Source organism: Vigna unguiculata, chromosome 3 (genome assembly GCF_037176805.1).
Source record: "Vigna unguiculata cultivar grain cowpea cultivar isolate G323 ecotype 2 chromosome 3, ASM3717680v1, whole genome shotgun sequence".
NCBI classification, from domain to species: domain Eukaryota; kingdom Viridiplantae; phylum Streptophyta; class Magnoliopsida; order Fabales; family Fabaceae; genus Vigna; species Vigna unguiculata.
Genome location: NC_140794.1, coordinates 6,693,006 through 6,714,261, shown reverse-complemented (window position 1 = coordinate 6,714,261; position 21,256 = coordinate 6,693,006). Strand labels below are relative to the sequence as shown.

The following is a 21,256-nucleotide window of genomic DNA, read 5'->3' as shown; positions in this document are numbered from 1 at the left end:
TGATTTCAAATTACCAAAATTTTGGTTTGTTATTTCAAATTTGAGTGTTAATAACTATTATATGGAGTCTTTAGCTTCTGTGTGTTATTTGGTACCATTTAGAGCGGTTAGAAATGAAAATTTGTCTTCTTTTAAAGTCCATATATATGTTTGGTTATCAAAAAAATCTATGATACTCGAAAAAGAAATATATATATATATATATATATATATATATATATATATTTAAAATATAAATTTAGATAAAAACTAATCTTTAAGTGCAATTTAAATCAAGTTACTTTAAGTGCCATTTAAATCAAGTTACTTAATAAAATATGAACAAAAATTAATTTGATCTTTCTAAAAAGTACCAAAATATAAATTTCAAAAAGTTAACTTTTTACAAAATAACTTCGATATCACATGTCTAAATAAAATATATATATATATATATATATATATATATATATATATATATATATATATATATATATATATATATATATATATATATATATATAAAGTCAACTTTTAAATGAGTATTCCATGACTAATATGTTTTTCACTCATAATTTTATTTTGATCATTTGCATTTAAAAAATAAATACTCTAATAAAATGTACTAATAATTATTAGCAGGTAGCACACGAAAGTTAGATAACATGTTACATGCATTTGTCCTATTAGTAAATAGGTAATTAAATAATTGTATTTATTACATACAAGTATCCAGTAGCGGATCTTGACTAAGATTTTCGAGAGTGCCAAAATAATATACTTAAAATTTATATATTTAACATTTTTGTCACTCATTAACTTAAAATTAATACATAATTTAATATAGTTATAACTATAACAAAAAATAAACATATATAAATGTTTGTCATTCATTTTTTCATATTTTTTAACTTATCAAATAATTGAATCATAACTAAATTTTTTAGCTATTTTTTTGTTCAATGTGAATAATTATATTATATGTAAAATATTCATTTTCCATTTTACTAATGTGCACATATAAATTCAAAAGTCATCACAAACTTTCATTTCATCATTGTTATGCTTATGCGATGAGCAACCTTATTGTCATGTTCTCATCTTCCCTTCTTTTTTATCAATTTTAAAAATGAATTTATTCTTTTATTTTTTATCAATATACCTATCTATAAAACAAGTTTAAGACCAAATTTTTTTTAGTATAATATAATAAAAAATTGAGAGACATAATTACAAAAAAAAAACGATGATCGAGTTAAAATTAAAAATCCTCTATAAAAAATCACATAATACATTGCTTGTTCTTCTATATTCATAAAAAATGGATATACAAAAAGATAATTAGATAAAAAAAAGGCTAAATATTAAACAATTATTGCACTACTAAGTTAGACAAGATAATTTTTTTTCTTTAAGAATGAAAAAAGATATGAAAAAAATGAGGACATAAATAATAAGTTTCTATTTAAATTTTTTTTTATTCAATAACAGAAAGAATCAGGTAAAGATGAGAGATGAATACAATACGTAAAAAAACTCAAAAAATAATGTAAAGAGAAAATAAAAATTATCTTAAGAATTTTATTTTATTATATTCAATTTTATATTATACTATTTATTAACATAAAATGTTGTATTTTATAAAAGAAATAAAAAAATACCTAATTTAATTCTCATTAGTGATAATTATAATTTAAAAATTTTAAAAATATATATAATTTAAAAATTCTAAATATATATAATTTTAAAAAGTAAAAAAAATTGGAGGGGGGGCCAAGGCCCCCGCCTGCCCCATAGTGGCTCTGCCACTGCGAGTATCTATTAATATCTATTAAAGATATTCATTTAGTATTCGTCACAAAATTTAATTCCTAAAGTTGTACGCGAAATTATAATCTTTATTTGTCACAAAATTTGATATATTTTGGTCCTCATACTTTAAACAATGAATGAATATACTCCTCCTAACCCAACTGCATCATTTTATTTTATTTTTTTTACATGTGAAACACGTTTTAGAATAGTGTTTAAGTTGTTTGCACCATTTTTGACACGTTTCAGTTCAAATGCGAATACATATTTTTTTGTTATCCCTGATTTTACCATTATAAGTTTAACTATTTTGTAAGATCTTGAATTGTTGGCTAAAATCCACTTTTGGTTCTCTAATTTATTTGGAAAATTCAATTAGACATGTAATTCTTATTTCGTGCAATTGAGTCATCTAGTTTGTAAAATTGATCCAATTAAGCCATTTTTGCTAAATTATTGTTAACGTTGTGTGGTTGTGTGTATGCAACCTATTCGTTCGTAATATTTTCTATTTATTTATTTATTTATTATTTATTTATATTTTTTAATTATCACGTGTCAGGCCACATGTCAAGTCATTATTGTGTCATATGATAATTACAATGTAACATGCACGTATAATACCACGTGTAAGTGTCACTCCTACGTGTTAAGTGTCAATGTCACATGGTAATGTCTTGTATTCAATTTAATTCATATATTTTGAAATTTGGCCCAATTAGTATTTGTAAAACAAAAATCGAGCAATGTTCTCCATTTCAAAATGAGATTAAATTAGTAATCAAGCCTACTTATAATTTATATATACATATTAAAATGTTTTTTTAAATTTATACATAAAATCACTTAATCTAAATATTGATTTTTTTTAACTTAAATTTAAAAATACCTATTTTAAAGTCAATTTTTTTAAAAATATTAAAAATGTAAGTATAAAATGACACTCGTATTTTTTAAATTTCAATATTTGAAATAATTTTTAAAAAAATGTATTTTCCTTTGTTAGTTTATTTATAAATTTAATGTGACAAAAATATTTACATGTTTTAACTTAATCTTCAATAATTTTAAATTATTATTTTTATTGAAATTTAAAATATACAAAATAAAAATAATTTTAATATTTAGGTGGAGTGATTTGGTGGTAAATTTTAGAAAATTATTTTAACATGCATATATAAATTCATTTAAGCTTAATTACTAATTTGGTATCATCTTGGAGAAGGACAACATTACTTCATTCTATAAAAAAAACACTAAATTGAGTTAAAAATTCAAATATATGGATTAATTAAACATAAGACAATGTCATATGACATTAATACTGACATGTGACATTGACACTAACACATGTCACTGTCACGTGATATAACCAATTACTTAACGACATGGCAAAAAAAAAATTAAGATGAAAAAAAAAATAAAAATACTACAAACTGACATATAACATGTCCAGACTACGCAAATATAGCAAAAATGTGCTAATTGGATCATTATTGAAAACTAAAGGACTTAATTATAAATAAAAAATAAGCATCTAATTGAATTTTTCAAACCAATTAGAGGACCAAAAATGAATTTTAATCTAAATTATTAAAATTGGTTATGGGCAAGTTTTTGTATTATCCCTTGCCATCCTAAGACTTAATCTTGAACCCCAATTCGAATTTGGATAAATTGGCCATGGATCAACCCAAACACATGTGATATCTATTTTGAACTTATTGGTGAGTTTTAAATATTCAACAAAGTTATTGGGTCTAGGAATTAGGCCTAAGGCTCTTAGTGTATTTTTATTTTATTAACAAATTTTTATGATTTACAAAATTTTGTATCTTATAATTATTTTATTTTTAAATAGGGATTATATTGTTGGGATATATGATGTAAAACCTCGAAGACTATAAATAAGAAGATAATTCTAAAACTTAGGGACTTGGTTTAAAGTATTGTTAACTTTTAATCAAATTATTCAATCTTTATTTGTTCCTCAATTTATAATACTCGACTTTTTATTGGATCAATTTTGTTTGTGAATATTAGTAATATGTTGATTCAAATGGTTTTTTTATCACATGTTTATAGATCAATAAAAGTATTAAGAAAGAATATATATATATATATATATATATATATATATATATATATATATATATATATATATATATATCTTTGAATGATGTTTTAAATCATATAAATTAGTATGCGAAGTAGTGAGAAGTTGAGAAAGAATTCTTCCACCATTTGAACATAACCTAAGTGTATAGTATAGTTATATGTAATTAATCACTTTGACATATGAGATGGTACCATGAAATATTTAAAATAAATATACTAGTTGCTAGTATTTTTTTTTATATCATGCTTAACATGTATTTTTTAAAGTGTTTATTATTTTCTATCTAGTATGAATTTTGAGTTTAGATATCCTCTTATAGATGCTCAACACCAAATATTTAGATGCTCATTATCACGTGAGCACCTAGGGTGGCCATGAGACTGTCCAATGCCCTATACTTTTGAAGCTCACTCTCAAGTGAGGGCTCAACAACCCCAGAGTTGTGCTTGACACTCTTGACCATTAGAGCTCACTGCATTGAGTCCTGTGAGTGGTGTTTAGTGGTACCGCCTAACATTGTATCATAGTTTTAACTCCTAAATTGACTTGAATAGTCTGACCAACTTGACTATCTATGCAACTTTAGTTCATTCTTAGTTTAAAATACCTTGTTTTAATTCAAAATAATCACCATATAAATCAAATTAGGCAATCTTAGCCAAATCAAAACAACTCCACTCTAAAACAACCAAAAAACAATAGTCCAAACAATAGTTTCACTACTAAATTCCATCATTATACTCAAACAATTTACCAATAAAGTTCAACATACCAAATTCTAAATTTCGCAATTCATAGTTCACACATCAACATGATTAAATCAACAGAAATACAATCTTACCTATGCCATTCAAAATTTCATAATTAGTTCATCATATCAAACTACAATTTAATAGAACTATTTGAACTTAATATAGCTTTCCTTACCTCAAAAGGTGTTTTATACATACTTAACTTTCACAAACTCCACAGACTTTATCATAGAAAGCTGTGATGAAAGATCAGAACATACAAGCCTAAAACACCCTGTTGCAATAATTTTATGAAAAGATAAAAAAGAAAGACAAAAGATTAGTGACTCTGTTCAAGATTATGATCACATAATGTTGTAAACATTGACGTGTGAGAAGTTCGATGTTATACTTTGATTTTTAAATAAATGAAGGATAAAGTTAGAGATATAAAGAAAAGACAAAAAAATTGTAAATAAATAATAACTTTTATAAAATGAAACTCAATTAATAAAAATGTATTTGTAGTTAAACTTTTTATAATAAAATAATTTAATACCATCGTTAAAACCACTATAACTCTTAAACTACTTTTTAAATCCTTAAATAATACATGTTTCTAAATTCATAAATAATACATGATAGAATATATAAATATATTCGTAAAATATTTTTTACTCATTTATATAGAATATCTATACTATATAATAAAATAAAATAATTTGTAAAAAAGAAAAAAAACATATTTAAAAAATACTTATTTATTATATTTTTTGTACTTATTTATTTTATTAACTGACGAAATAAAAAAATTACTTATATTTGTTATAGACTCTCTTTATTATTGTTTTGTTTGTAATATATATATATATATATATATATATATATATATATATATATATATATATATATATATATATATATATAAAGTAAAAAATCTTCATCTTGTATGATATGATATCATGTTTTGTCTATCGTTTTCCTTTATTCAATTCTCAATAACCATGTTTTATTTTATTCTTTATTAGATATAAATTATTCTTAAATATATTTTTCGTAGAATGACGAGGACCATTTTAAACATTATGTCAAAATGATGATCATTCGCAACAAATATTACGAAAATGAGGACGAAAAATATATTTAAACCTATAAATTATATAGATAAAATACTACTTATATTTCTTGATCTCCTGATTTGGAACAAATAAATCAATTTCGGTTATTTTAGAATAAATATTATTTAACCGTTGTTATTATGACCTTCATCAAAAAGTTTGAATAGGAATCTTATCTTTCATAAGATTGATACCTTTTGAATTTTAAAAGGTTGACACCATTTTAAATGAAAAACTTCTCAGAGAATGAGAATGCAAAATAAGATGTGAAAAAGTAATTTAAAACGAAAGCCTACGATAAAAAGAGTAATATTATTTATTTGGTTCTGAAAAAATATTATCTCTTCAATTCTTCCATCTAAATAAAAAAAAAGTTGGGTAAAATTTTACTCTAAAGATAACAATTGTCTAATGAAAAAGTGTGCAAAACTTAACTTGTAAGATAGATGAGAATGACGAGAAAGAAAGTAAGAAAAAAATGAAGTGCAATTTGTACAATTACAAGGGCTGTCAGTAACCAAGTACATTTGATTTATCTAAATGAATATATGAATATTATAAATATTATTTAAAAGATTTATCACATATTCAGTTATTATCTTATTCTGTATAAATTAAGAGTATGTTGTATATGATTTAAATTGACGATATTATATTGAGAAAAATAAAAATAGTAAAATAGGGGGACTGAAAAATGGCCTAAAATAAAGAGTAACGAAAAAGAAGGTGAGTAACACGACGACGCATTGCTCTAGGCCATGAAAAATGGCCAATGGTACTTTCCCAATTGGAAGGAAAGCATGCACCCCTGATCCGCGCGTGGGGAAATCCCAAAGGCACGCGCACACGCTCCCAAACCAAACCAAACAAACACAAACACAAACGCACGCTAATGTTGGCCTCCTTCATCATCCTTCTCACTCTCTATCAACGCATTCTACGCTCTCCTAATCCTCTAACGCTTCCTCTTCTTTGCATGTTATCGGAGCTCCGGCTCCACTAGCGGAGCCCCGGCTTCAGTTCAAACCAAAGCACAAACCTAACCACAACTCCATTCTCTCTTTCTCTCTTTCTCGAGATCTCAAAATGTCCAAACCCTGGGGCAACATCGGAGCATGGGCCGCCGATTCCGAGCGGGCCGAGGCGGAGGAGCGCGAGGCCCAGGCAGCGGCTGCGGCCGCCGAGACCCAAAACTTCCCCAGCCTCAAGGAGGCCGTCAACTCCAAGCCCAAGAAGAAGAAGGGTACAACAATCACGCTCTCTGAGTTCAACCGAGGCGGTTTTGCCTCCGCCGGAGAGTACCAGGGCCTCACACGCGACGAGATGATGGCGCTTCCGACAGGTCCCAAGGAACGCTCCGCCGAGGAAATGCAGTTCAACCGCCTCGGCGGCGGTTTCTCCTCATACGACCGCTCCGGCGGTCGCTCTCGCGACCGCGACGGCGGAAACAACGACGGCTCCTGGGGAGGCGGCGGGAGAAGATCCTACGGCGGATTCGACGAGGAACGCAGGGGTCCGAATCCTAGGGTTTCGGAACTCGATCAGCCTTCCAGGGCTGATGAGGTCGACAATTGGGCGTCCGTGAAGAAATCTGTCCCCGCGTTTGATTCTGGCCGGCAGAATCGCTATGGTGGAGGCGGTGGCGGGTTTGGTGGCGGCGGCGGCGGGTTTGGTAGCGGCGGTGGCGGTGGTTTTGGTGGTGGCGGGGGCGGTGGTTTTGGTGGTGGCGGTGGCGGCGGTGGTGGGTTTGGTGGTGCGTCTAGGGCTGATGGTGTGGATAATTGGGCGGTTGGTAAGAAGGCTGTTCCTGTTAGATCTTCCAATTTTGGTTCAGGTTTTCGTGATTCGGGAGTGGAGCCTGATCGTTGGTCGAGAGGTGGTCCGCCGCGTGAGACGGAGCGGATGGAGCGGCCGAGGCTGGTATTGGATCCGCCGAGGGGCGATGGTTCGGTGAATGATTCTCCTGCGAAGGCGACAAACAAGGGCAATCCGTTCGGCGCGGCGAGGCCCAGGGAGGAGGTGTTGGCTGAGAAGGGATTGGATTGGAAGAAGATGGATTCAGAGATTGAGTCGAAGAAGACGAGCCGGCCCACGAGTTCTCACTCTAGCAGGCCTTCCAGTGCTCAGTCCAATCGCTCTGAGGGTCCCGGGTTGCAGGGGGTCGATGCTGTGCCGAAATCGAGGCCCAAGTTGAATCCGTTTGGGGATGCCAAACCTAGGGAGGTTCTGTTGGGTGAGCGAGGCATGGATTGGAGGAAAATTGATCTTGATTTGGAGCATCGCTCTGTTGACAGGTTTTGTTTTGTTTCTTGGTTAATTTATGCTTTTTTGCATCCATTTGTTCTTTGATCCATTGTCTCAACTTGTAAATGTTGCCGTGTTTTTACTTGTGATTGATAATGGTCTTAGATCGGTCTCTATGTTTTTTGTTTGGTTTGTCTGGTGGTCATCCATGATTTTCATGCATTATTCAACAGTTGCAAGTAACTATCAAAAAGAGCTTTTGTCCCCATGGTGCCATAAGGACCACCAATGTGTTTTTATTGTGCTTGTTGTGGGGTGAGTTGATTTGCTTTTGGCAACATTTACAGATTAGGCAAATCGTATGGGCTGATATTTAGGTATATTGTTTAATTGTATTTTATCATGTCTTCGTTCAGTTTGTCGTGTAAAAGCGGCCAGCCTTTATGGTTTTTAAAGTTAGTATTAGTTGTGCAGGATGGGCTATCTTTCTCAACGATTATTTAATATTCCCCTAAATTTTTTACGTTGAGATGGTAATTTTTAATTGGATAACTTTCGTTTATGGCACTAAATGTAGGTGACTATTGTTTTTAACTATTATGTCCACATCTCATTCTTTAAGAATGATGACTGATACTTGTTTATCAAAATATTTGACGTAGTTTGTCTGCTAACTGGCTCATTGGAGAGGTTGTCAATGCCCAATATGCTTTTCAGATAGATTATATATTGTGAAAATACTAATATTAATTCTTACCACAGTACCATGTGGCAATGTTGTCAAGATTGCGAGTATACTTGATAACTTGCACGATCTTGCAAGCTTGGTGGCTCCATCAAAAACTTGCAATGCAGAGCTGAGAATCTGCAAGAGATGCGGGATTGCAATTTTGCTTGCGAAATTGGCAGATTGTGCATCACATTAATCCCTAACGGTTTGTTTGCTCTAATTTTGTTACCCTGTTGAAAACGTGTATTTGGGCGTTTTGGACTGGGTTCATAGTGACTATTCAAATGTTAGAAATTCAAACGTTTCCTCTAGGGATCCCAAAACCTGAATCAGAAACATCTCCGCCATGTGATACTGACGAGCTTTGTTGCTTGACTCCATTTGAAGCTGCTGTCTCTGGTGGTCCATCATAGTCGTCAGTCATTCTGGACACTGACGTTAAGTGTTGCGCCTGTTGTTTGGTGTTTTCTGGATTTGTTGTGTTCTTTCTTCTTCATTTTCTGTTCGGTGTTGGAAGTGCTTAGAATGTGAAGTATTCTGTTCCTTTTTTCTTGTCTATATTATTTTTAGTGTACTATACTTATTTATACATGCTTAGCTTTTGTGGGTTGAGTTATTATGATCCTTGATTTCTACAATATTTTATCCTCCCTATCGGTCCACTTGCGAACCTTGAGTTTGACTACAATGCCATGTGCGTTTGGGTGGGTTGGATCTTTAGACTATAGAACAAAAGTTGATAATGTTTTTATTAAACCAATTTTTCAGACCGGAGTACAAAATGCTTACTGTTATTTTTTCATTTAAATTTCACATAACCAGACATAAATGATAAGTATAAATACTAACGGCCTAAACAAGCATCGCTTGCAACTTAACGGCCTCATTTGTCGCCAAATTAATCAACTCAAGTATAAATATTGAAGGAATACTAACGGCCTCATTTGTCGCCAAATTAATCAACTCAAGTATACAACCTAAACAAGCATCGCTTGCAACTTAAGGGTGGCTGTAATGGAAGTGTGTGCTTTTAGCTGTTGAAATGTATTACTTTGATTTATTGTTCACACCCATGCAGTTATTTAAATAGCTAACTTTTGGTTGAGTGCATTGCTCCCCAACATCAGACGATTGTTAGCATTTGGTTTGGGAAAATTTTTTGTTGGGTAAAAAAAGCAAGGAATTGCCTGTAGTGTACAGAGGAATAAATCTATAACTTTATGTCATTTGTGCCATACATTGGCATTGAATATTTTATGATGACATTGAATGTTGGGTGCTATAGTTACTAGGGAATGAAATCAATATAACGGAGGTGAGGATGTTGCTTGCATAAATAGGCACACTAGGCAATCTGAGGTTAAGAATGATAAGTTGATAACATCAAAGAGACAGTTGTGGTAGCACCTACTTTAGAAAAATTGGTAGAATCTTGTGTTAGCTTGTTTGGGTATGTGGAAAAGTCTAATAGAAGGCCTGATTAGGAAAGTTCTTTTGATTAGGGGAGTTTAATCACCATAAAGTAAAGGAAACTGAGATAAACTATATGAGAAACCATTAAGAGTGATTTAGAGGTCAATGGTTTGTTTATGAAGACATGATTTACCATAGAACATTATTATTTTATCAATGTAACTGTTGCACCTAGTGTGGAAAAAAGGCTTGATTAGTGTAGTATTAAGCTCTAGTTATGGAGAGTTGGGATTGTACTTGCAGTACTAGTACTTATTCAAGTTATTAGTATAAATTTTGTATCATACTTTCATTTGGTTACTGCTAAAGTTTTCTTCCAGTCTCTTCTAACTTATACTTCATAATACTGACGTGATTTGTCATACTTACTGATAATGATCTGTCCTCTGTTGAGCTTGTAAAAATTATATTTTTTAATTCATCATACTTATTCGTGTTTCTTTGATGTTTCTGATTATGGTTGTGTGTAAGGCGTTGCCTAAACACAGCTGAATCTCTCTTGGCTGGTGACCAATTGTTCAAGTGACCATGCAGTGGGTGTCGTAGCAAGAGTTTGCAAGTCACTGTTGGCCAGCCTGATGTGATGTGCTGGCTATGGTTAACTAGCTGTTTTTCTGAGTGCACACTAGTTACCATGCACTGTTATTGAACTCTGACCTCTGAGTTCTATAATTCTATTTCAGTTTTATTTAAGGTTGCAAGTAGCCAGGGGCAAAATGTTAGGGTGCCACTGGTACTGGAGTCCCTTGAGGTGGTTCATATTGATGGTTAAAGTCATCAGTAAGCCTGCTCCAGCTTGTTTTCTTCTGAACTTGTTTCAAAACTGTTATTTGTTCCTTTTTTATGTTTTTAATTCTGCTTCTTTCATATCTGTTCTATTTATGGGTGGCATTTCTCTTTATTTCTATCTGTTTTTTCCTTTTTAGGGTTAGAATTGCCCTTGATTTCTCTGTGTTTGATTGTTTTTATCCTGTGTTTGGCATGCTTGGTTGCTGTTGTCACCTCTTTTTGGTGGTCTGGTCTTTGTTATGCTTGGTTGGACTTGTCTGATTTTAGACTTAGAAACTGTTTGGGTGACAAGTTAACTGGGAGAGAGAAAAGAAGAAAAATTTAAATTAGTTTCCCCGTAAGCTAACTTGTGCATTAGTTAATTTTTGCTCATGGAGGAAGACGAGTTATTTCTTAGAAGGGCTTGTGAAGAAATTTGCCCAAACAGGCCCTTACATGCTGTTTGCGGCTTTGGGGTATTTATTCTCTTACCTGGAATTTGCTGTTCTTTTTTTCTGCCATAAAGTATTTTGATTACTTGGTGGTATGAGAGTACTTTCGTTAGATATCGGTTTGCATGTCAAGGGGGACGGACCCTTAAAAGGAGAAAATCAAAGGCTTCTAGTAGCTGTCTACGTAGGACATGGTCAATAGTTTGATATTCATCATGTCTAGTCTAGTAGCCTAAATTTTTCAACTGAATGACTTGTGTTAATTTTCGTTTTCCCATGATTTTGCTATTTGTTAGAGTAATAGGGCAGAATACAAAGAGTCATCAGTCCTAACCCTAACCCTAAAGAAGGGATCCCATACATGATAATAAAAAAACATTACATTTCAACAGTTAGAGTATTAGGATTGATTAGTTTCGGTGTTATTTTCCTTGGGCTTGTAGTTGTACCAAGTACTAGACACATTTTTTTAGTACAATTAGTAGTAGATTGTGGTATTGTCTTGCAGCTATCTATCAATTCAGTATTAGTTATCTTTCTATCAACTTTTTCTTTTCCCTTACCTAAACCTTGTAATTCCGAGAGGTGGATTGCTAGTAGGTAGTTTAGTCGTTCTATATCATTTACTAGTTTGGCATCTTTCAGGATTTGCTGTCTTAAATCTCATTCTTCTCCATATTCATTGTTCACTTTGCTAGTTATGTGCAGCGTTCCTACATAATTTGTAACTAATTAGGTCATCCTTTGTGTGAGTTGTCTTTGAAATATTGAATTTACCTTGTTGACTCATCTATTAACATTTCAGGCCTGAGACAATGGAGGAAAAATTATTAAAAGAAGAAATTGATAATTTGAAGAAGGAACTTGAGAAAGAGACTCCAATAAATTCAAACAAGGAATCTGAGGGTGAAGCTGGTATAGACCAAACCAGTAGATATGAAATATTACAACAGAAAGAAAAGGAGCTGGAAGTTCTTGTCCGTGATTTGGATGATAAAGTACGGTTTGGACAGAAAGCCGTTGAGAGGCCAGGTTCATCAGCAGGAAGGTCTTCTGGTTTTTCTGATAGGCCACCTTCTAGATCTGGTTCATTTGAGGATTCTAGAAGTGTAGATTATACAGATAGACCTCGATCTCGTGGTACAGGTACGGGAGATGTGTGGACCCGTCCTAATGATGACAGAAGACAGTTTCAAGGTAGTCGGGAAAGGGGGTGGTTTTCTGGCAGCAGAGATTTGAATAGGTAAGAAATGTACAATTCTGTATTTGCATTGTTATCTCACAATTCTTACCTTTGAATTCCATTTTGTTTCTTCCTTGTATTTGAGAATGGTTATATTTGTTGTCTCACAGGTCAAATTCAAGAGAGCGATGGTGAACAGCAGTTTTGAGTGGATTAAGAGTTATCTTCAACTTTTGATGACCAGAACCTAATACTATTTTATTACTTGTCTTTTCTAATCGTTTTGTTCATTTTACTCCAGGCATTTGGAGCAACAATCATTGAGTACTGGCACAAACTTTTGCCTAATCTGTTATTGCATCTCGAAACATTGTAAATTTGTTTTTCCTCTTTCTGGTAATTTTTTGGGTGTCTGGATGAAGGCAGAAAGCCTGTAATTTTATTAGGACTAAATTTTTATCGAGGATTATGGAACTTCCTAGTTAATGTTAATGTGATATTGTTCAGATATTAAATTATATTCCTTCAATTTTGCATCTGCACCATTGCCAACTTTTGTGCTTTAACATCAACAGTTTTCAAGCTGTGAAGGGTGCTCAGAATTTAGCATCGTAAATTTAGAAACGTTTATAGGCTATTTATTTTTTAAAAACATTTTAAATTTTGGTGAGATAATGTAAATAAATAGTAACAGCAAATCTTGAAAATTTTGATTATTTAAAATTCTCTTCTTTCGAGTTATATAAGAAAATATATGAAATTTATCGTCTTTCTCTCTTCTTTCTTCATTTTTTTTTTTCTCTTTTCTTTTAATTGGCATTTCTAGTACCTCTTAATTTTGTTTTCATATGTTCTTCATTCTCTTCTCTATTCCCTTTCTCATTATTTCTTTTTCTTCCCTCCTCTTTCTATATATAGTGTTACAGTTCATATATTTTAGTCACTAAACATTATTTACTTTATTTTTTAATTATTGAATGTTTAAAATAAATTCGTGTTTATTTTCACAATGTCCAATATTAAATTAAAAGTATAAATATATACATTTTTTTGCGTATATCATAAATGAAATTATTCTACTTAATCCAGAAAATCAATGTTTATGAATTTTAAACTTAGTTAACCAATCTTTTAAAAGATGAAGGAAATTTAAATCAAATAATTTAGATTTCAACCTTTTCTAATTTTTTTGAAATTTTAAATTTTGCTTTCAAACACAATTTTTCTTTTTGCATGTCATTTTAGCTTAAGTAAATTGTTCTTGTTTAGATCTCCTGAATCTGATTATTAGAAAAAAAAAAAAAAAAAGAAGACGAAGAAGAAAGTTCCAAAAAGTTCTATGGCTCATAAATTCATAATAAATGTAGTCTCGCTTCAGTGATCTGGTTTCGTAAAATACTTTCTTTTAAATGTCCATGTTCGTGTTAACGTTCACGTTTAGGGAAAAGTACAAAAAATAATTTCTTAATATTTTTCTTTTCAACCAATAAAAATTTATATTATGCTTTCTTTCAAATATCTTTATATCTTGTGAAAATAAAAAAAAATGGGAATAGAGAAATTTTGATTCACTTTTATCACATCATATTCATTGAATTCAACCCGAAAGTTTTTTCGAAACTTATTTTGTCCTTACTTTTTAATCACATTATTTGGTTTAGAAATTTAGAAGAAAGGGGAGAGAAAAATGAAGGAGTTAAAGATTTTTTTTTTTTCGTCTCTTAAATATTGATGAGATTTTTGAGATTATATAAATTAAATTGCCAAAAAAATTGTTTTACTTTTCATCTCCTAAATATCTTTGATATAATAATAAATAACCCTTTTATCATATAAATTATTTGGATTATCTATAATTAAAATTTCAAAAATCTTTTTACTTATCATCTCCTAATAATACAATTTATTTGTTTCTTAATATAAGACACGTTTTAAATTACATTATTGGTCCATTTTATAAAGTATTTTATTATTTTTGTACAATTTAATATTTTGTTTTCTTTGATTACCTTGTTACATATTATGAGTAACTTTGTTTTTGTATTAATCGACAATGGGAAAAATAAAAATAAAAGTCATTAAAAATTAAGGTCAACTTTTGTAATATTCAAAAGAAAATAAATTATATTAACTATTTTTATTATTAGTCTGCACAATTATATTAAAAAACTTGTCTTATTATAATAAAGACATATAAATAATAATAATATATAATTCATTTTACCTTGCTATTATTCTTCTTTTAGTTCCTTTAAATTAAACTAAATAAAGAAACCTCTCTTTCCTTCCTTCATGTGTTCATTAAATTCCCTCTATGATAAAATATGTAGTATTTCATTGAAAACCGAGAATGTTTGTTTTTTTTTTATAAAAAATAAATAAATTACATTTATTTTAAGAAAAAAACAAATCCTCTAATACTCTTTTGAATATGTATAATCCCAAATTATCATTTCAAGTTAGATATTAAGCATAAACAATCACATAACATATATATTTTATTTACAATCTTACATAGAAAATTTAAAAAAAAAAAAACTTAAAAATTAAAACTATTTCTAGAATTAGGAAGCATATAAGAATTAAAACTATTATGCTCTTCCACCTCACGAATTTTCTAAGGAGTCTCATTTTATCCATCACTCACACCTGCATTATCATTTTCATCTGTATAACACATGATCATAGCAAATAGACTACCACAAACAACAGACAGGGTAAACTTATCTACTTCTATAAAGTTTTATCATATACATCTATTATAAAGGTCATAATTAAATCAAGCTTTAACAATCCAGTCATACTTTACTATATCTATAATCATTCAATCATGAACAAACAATTTGTTAACACAATAATATTATATAAACACAATTTTCATAATAAAATAAATTGAGTAAAATACACTTTAGTCATGAATCTATCATAAAATTCTCTACGGTGGATTCAAGTAAAAATAATCGTTGTGACTTCACATGACTCGTATTTATGACAATTAGTTCTTTATAGCTTCATGATACTATTATTTCAAACCAAAATTTAAAGAGACGAAGAACGCGATTAAAAATCTAAAGAAAAGTCAAAGAAGTTTTTAGAAAAAAAAAAAGAAAGATGATAAATTTTATAAAATAGGCCTCAAATAATATAAATTCTATTTATAATATAACATTTAAAAAATAAAATAATCTAAGTTTCATATTTTAAAAGTCACTATTATTTTTTACTATTTTAAAAGTCTACATGGAATCTAGTAATCAAATTAGCATGTACATAATTTAAGAATAGTAATATTTTCTTATAATAAGTTAAATAAACATAAAGCTCTCTAATTTTTTTTATTAATACTTAGTCATCTTATAATTTTTAATAACATGATATTAAACTCCTTTACTTTATTTATACTTTTATTTTCTTATTTTGTTTTTCAATTTTTCTATTCCAAAACTTATTTTTGTCTATTAAACATTTAGTCATTTGATGTTTTAAAATAAAATAAGAAAAATTAAATTCCACTTTATTGAAAATATAAAGAAGATACATTTATTCTATTAAAATATAAGAGAGGTTAATACTTATTTAAAGAAGGGTTAAATATGTTTTTAGTCTCTTAACTTTCAGTCAATTTTAGAATTAGTTCATTTCGAAACTTTGGACCAATCTAGTCATTCATTTTTCGAAATAGTGTGTTTAGTCTTTTTAATCAAATTTTGTTAGGATTATTTAATATTTCGTACATATTTTAAGATTGTATTTGAGTTGTTTATAATGTTTGACAAATTTTTGCTCTAATATCAAGTCAAATATTATCATGAAACACATCTATCAATTTAATAAAATTTGATTAAAAAGATTCAATTCACATATTTCAAGATAAATGACTAAATTGTTTCAAAGTTTCTACTAATTTCAAAATTGAATTAAAAATTATTTGACAAAAACATATTTACCCAACATGATTCTATATATAAAGAAAACCTGGTTAAATATAAATATGTGAGAGGGTCTCTTAACTTAGATTCTTCAAAAACCACAAAAACCACAAAAACCATGTCAGAGAATTTGATACAATTTGTGAGATGGCTTGTGATTTCAACAACACTGATGCAGAGTAATGTGATTTGTGGAAGCGAAAGCCATTTCAGAGCCATTTTCAACTTCGGAGACTCCAATTCTGACACCGGCGGTCTCTCGGCGGCGTTCGGACAAGCTCCTCCTCCCAACGGAATCACCTTTTTCCACTCTCCAAAAGGACGATTCTCCGATGGCCGCCTCATAATCGATTTTATAGGTAAGAAAAAATAGCTATTAGATCAGTTCTTTACTGAAGCATCACCGCATGAACTTTTGATAAAAGTGAATTTGAACAGCGAAGAGCTTGGGATTGCCATATCTCAGTGCTTACATGGACTCGGTTGGGTCCAATTTCAGCCACGGAGCGAATTTCGCCACCGCGGGATCCACCGTCAGACCTCAGAACACAACTAAGTCTCAGAGCGGATACAGTCCCATTTCCCTAGATGTGCAGTTCGTGCAATTCTCCGATTTCAAAACCAGATCCAAATTGGTTCGCCAACAAGGTACATTACACATCACTTCAACATCTTGCATATGCAATTGTAAATTCAAATCCCTTTTTTTTTCTGACTTCTTATATACCAACATTTAATAATTATAGTAACATATATCTATAAATACGTGATAGTGTAAAATTTAACATGTTACAAATTTAAAAATAGCTTAATGAATAAGTGTTAAAACAAATTAGTATATTTTTTAAATATTGATATAAAAACTAAAAAAATTATTTAGATGTACTGATTTCATTAGAGACCGAGTATATCCGAGACTCTTCTTGGTACTTTTTAAACATGTTTTGGTTGGTAATAAAAGTCGTCGAATTTTAGTTTAGGCTGGTCTAATGGTCAGGAGTTTGTAAAAGGTTTAATATTTTATTTTATAATTGTCGTTGTACATAACTTTTTTTTTAAGATTCACGATAATTTGTAAATTAAATCCATATATTTGGCAAAATTCACGTGAGTTTCTTCTGATGAGAAAAATAGATAAATTGTGGCGAATATATATTGTGGTAGGAACATTTTCTAATAACTATAATGTACTCATCATAACTTTTCCTTGGCTTTGTTCAACTGAAGGGAGAAAATTAGTGATTAAAATGGAACAAACTGAAAAGGGATGCTAAATGATAAACTATTTTAATGTGGTACAGGAGGGGTGTTTAAGGAGTTATTGCCCAAGGAGGAGTATTTTTCTGAGGCTCTATATACCTTTGATATTGGCCAAAATGATATCACAGCTGGCTATAAACTCAACTTGACCACAGAACAAGTCAAGGCCTATATTCCTGATGTATTGGACCAGTTCTCCACAGTTATAAAGGTCAGTTATATATTTAACCTTTGTTCTTGGAATTTTCTAACTTTTCAAAGAGAGGATTAGTGTAATGCAAAAAGAGTGAGTTTAATGTTTTATGGTTAAGTATGTTTTTAGTCCTGAATTTTTACACAAAAATTCGTCATATCCATAAAAATGAATGAAAATAATTTTTTTAATCCAATTACATTAAATTTTTTTGATAACTCAAACACGTTTCATACTATCATTTGAGTTGTTTATAACATTTAACATGTTTCCACTTTAACATCTGCTAGAAAATGCGATTTATATGTCAAACAAATTTAAAGTAATCAAGTTAAAAGAAATATATCAATTCATTTTCAAAGCTTAGGACCAAAATGTATCAAAACATCGGCTAGAGACACATTATAATTTGACATCAAAGTTCAGGACTAAAAATATGTTTAACTTTTTTTATTAAACAATTAAGGAATATAAGTGTAAGAAAGTAAGTATCCAAGAGTGTTTGTAAAATTTAAGAAATGTTGTGATTTATTTTTCTTTAATAGAAATCCAGAGAGTTCTGTTCAAACATCTAGTGTTATAATTTACTTTTGATAATTTGATGTGGTAGATGAAATTTACTGAAGCACTGTGTTTTGGATAATCAAATGAAGTAGGGTGTGTATGGGGAAGGTGGGAGGTCGTTCTGGATACACAACACAGGCCCATTGGGATGCTTGCCATACATGCTGGATCGCTATCCCATGAGCCCAGCCCAAATGGACGAGTTTGGGTGTGCCAAACCATTCAATGAGGTGGCAGAATATTTTAATAAAAGACTAAAAGAAACTGTTGAGAAACTGAGGGAAGAATTGCCAGAGGCTAAAATCACCTATGTTGATGTGTATAGGGTGAAGTACACCCTCATCAGCAATGCTGAAAAATATGGTATAGCTTTTTATTTCTCTTTCATTGTTGTTGCCTATTTGAACTTGGAAAATGCAATGAAATGATAGTGCAGAATTTTTGGAATGAAAAGGTTTTGAGAAGGGGGTGATTGCATGCTGTGGACATGGTGGGAAATACAACTTCAACAATAGAGAGAGATGTGGAGCAAGCAAAAGAGTGAATGGGACAGAGGTTGTGATAGCCAAATCTTGCGAAGATCCAAGTGTAAGGATCATTTGGGATGGAATCCATTACACTGAAGCTGCTAATAATTGGATCTTTCTGCAGATACTCAATGGCTCATTTTCAGATCCACCCACATCATTAGGAGCTACAAATTCACGTTCTTGGAAGACTGAACTGTGATCTATGTGATTCAACTACCAGGTTTTACCAAGTGTTTGATGAATCGTCTTCACAAATTTTATTCATCATTCATTGATATATACTTTTTACCAGAGTTTAACAAGTTAATTATGATTATGTGTTTGAGCCCTGCAAAATAATATACTTTCTAACACACTTTATTCTTGATTCAAATCTATTAAAAGACTGCAAAACTGAGAATCTAGTAGAGAAATATGTTAAATAAAAAATAACATCCATAAAAATGTTGAATTTTATTCCTTATATTTGTTTTATTTGTTAAACAGGTGCCAACAAAACCTGCAAAGAAAATAATGTACACACTACATGAATTGCATGTAGGGGGGAATCACTGCTAAATAAATAGTTAAAATGCATAAAAAAATATTTAAATGTTATAATGAATATATTTTAAGTCTAAACAAATAAAAAAAAATCAACTAAGAGTAATATCATTTGAAGTTAGTTCTTTTACTATATTTGACATTTTTTCAGTTAAAAATAAATTTCACACCAAACATCAGATGAATTCAAAGTCACAATATACCTTTTTTTCAACTTCAACTTCTTAATTAAGATTCAAATACAATTTACTATTTTTTTACACTCGTGCGGTTTGTATTATAACTTGATCTTTCTAGATTCCTTGTTGGTGTATTGATGGCAGCATACTTGTACTTTGTAGACATATTAATGACCATGATGGATTTAGACTTATTGCAGTTTATTATTGTTGGGAATAGTCCAAGTGTGAGTCAAAGTCCCATATTGGATAGAAAAGACAAAGTTAAACACTATATAAGAATAAAGGCCCATAACAACATTGCCTTAAGGTTTTTGTGTAAAAGTGGTGTCTAAGGTCTTATATTTGTAAGACTAATGTCATATAACCATATAGAACCACAATCTCTCAATGACTAATCATAACCATATATGAAAAAATATATAACCTATCAATTATAATGTTATGCATTGCTTTGATAAGGGATTTGTCGTCAAATACACTGGGCCTGCCAATCTCTTATTAATTTGATAATTTGATTGATAAGGCAAAGTTTTATTTTTCAATCGACTTTTCAATTAAAAATTAAAATTCTTAAGAAAATTATTTTTCTTTGTGTATAAAAGGATTGTCCCTTTAATTAGGGGTGGCAACGTGGGTAGAGTCCGATCGTTTAGACCTGTTCTGCACTTGGACCATAAAATGCATTTTATTTTGAAAATGCGAGTTCAAAAGTTAGGGTCCGTCTCGTATAGGTTTTGGTTGGTAGGCTGATCCATTTTTTTTTTATTTTTTATGATAAAACTTTCCATGTTTAACAAATTGGAAAACTTTAACAAGTTCACAAAATTAAGCAAAGACTTCATGGAGTTGAATGATAAATTGATAATCCAACATTTCATCATATCCATAATTGTATTTTGACATGTACGATGAATTCTTCAAATTTTAGCATATTGAAACATATATAGCACTTGTCTTTTCCACTCAAACAATAATTTGAAACATCCATAAGACAAATACACATTTTTTTCATTTATTTTTTATACAGGCCACGGGCTAGCTTGTCTTGCCCCGCCTCTAACCCGTACATACTACAGGTTATGAGCATCAAGCTTTTACGAGTTAACAAACTTAATATCTCGATCCGTCCTGCATTCTTTCAACGAATCTACAGGCCGACCTGTCGAGTGAAGCTTGCATTATCACATGTACCTTTGATGACTTTTATTGTAAGTATCATTTGGTTACATATTTTTTATATTATTTTACATAAGAATATTTCATAAAGTAAGCAAATTATAATTTCTTTAATGATTACAATTTTTTTACATAATTTATTTATTTACAAAAATATTTTAAGCTAATTAAAATGGTAATTATCATGGCGAAAAGCCTACCCCTATGTTTAGAATAGCAATTAACTACTTCAAAATATTTACTTTCTATAAACAGCATTTCACAATTTAT

General features: G+C 30.4%; 2 protein-coding genes across 2 annotated transcripts; both read left to right on the top strand.

The window, feature by feature from the left end:
* Positions 1-6,501: 6,501 nt before the first annotated feature.
* EIF4B2 (eukaryotic initiation factor 4B2) lies at positions 6,502-13,124 on the top strand. The gene is made up of 3 exons (XM_028062847.2): positions 6,502-8,053; positions 12,232-12,669; positions 12,780-13,124. The coding sequence occupies exons 1-3, from the start codon at positions 6,846-6,848 to the stop codon at positions 12,802-12,804; spliced, it is 1,671 nt and encodes a 556-aa protein (XP_027918648.2). The 5' UTR covers positions 6,502-6,845; the 3' UTR covers positions 12,805-13,124.
* A 3,482-nt stretch (positions 13,125-16,606) lies between these two features.
* On the top strand, positions 16,607-19,401 carry LOC114176622 (GDSL esterase/lipase At3g26430-like). Its single transcript, XM_028061718.2, has 5 exons — positions 16,607-16,897; positions 16,977-17,186; positions 17,840-18,009; positions 18,648-18,918; positions 19,010-19,401. The coding sequence occupies exons 1-5, from the start codon at positions 16,657-16,659 to the stop codon at positions 19,282-19,284; spliced, it is 1,167 nt and encodes a 388-aa protein (XP_027917519.1). The 5' UTR covers positions 16,607-16,656; the 3' UTR covers positions 19,285-19,401.
* Positions 19,402-21,256: the final 1,855 nt, after the last annotated feature.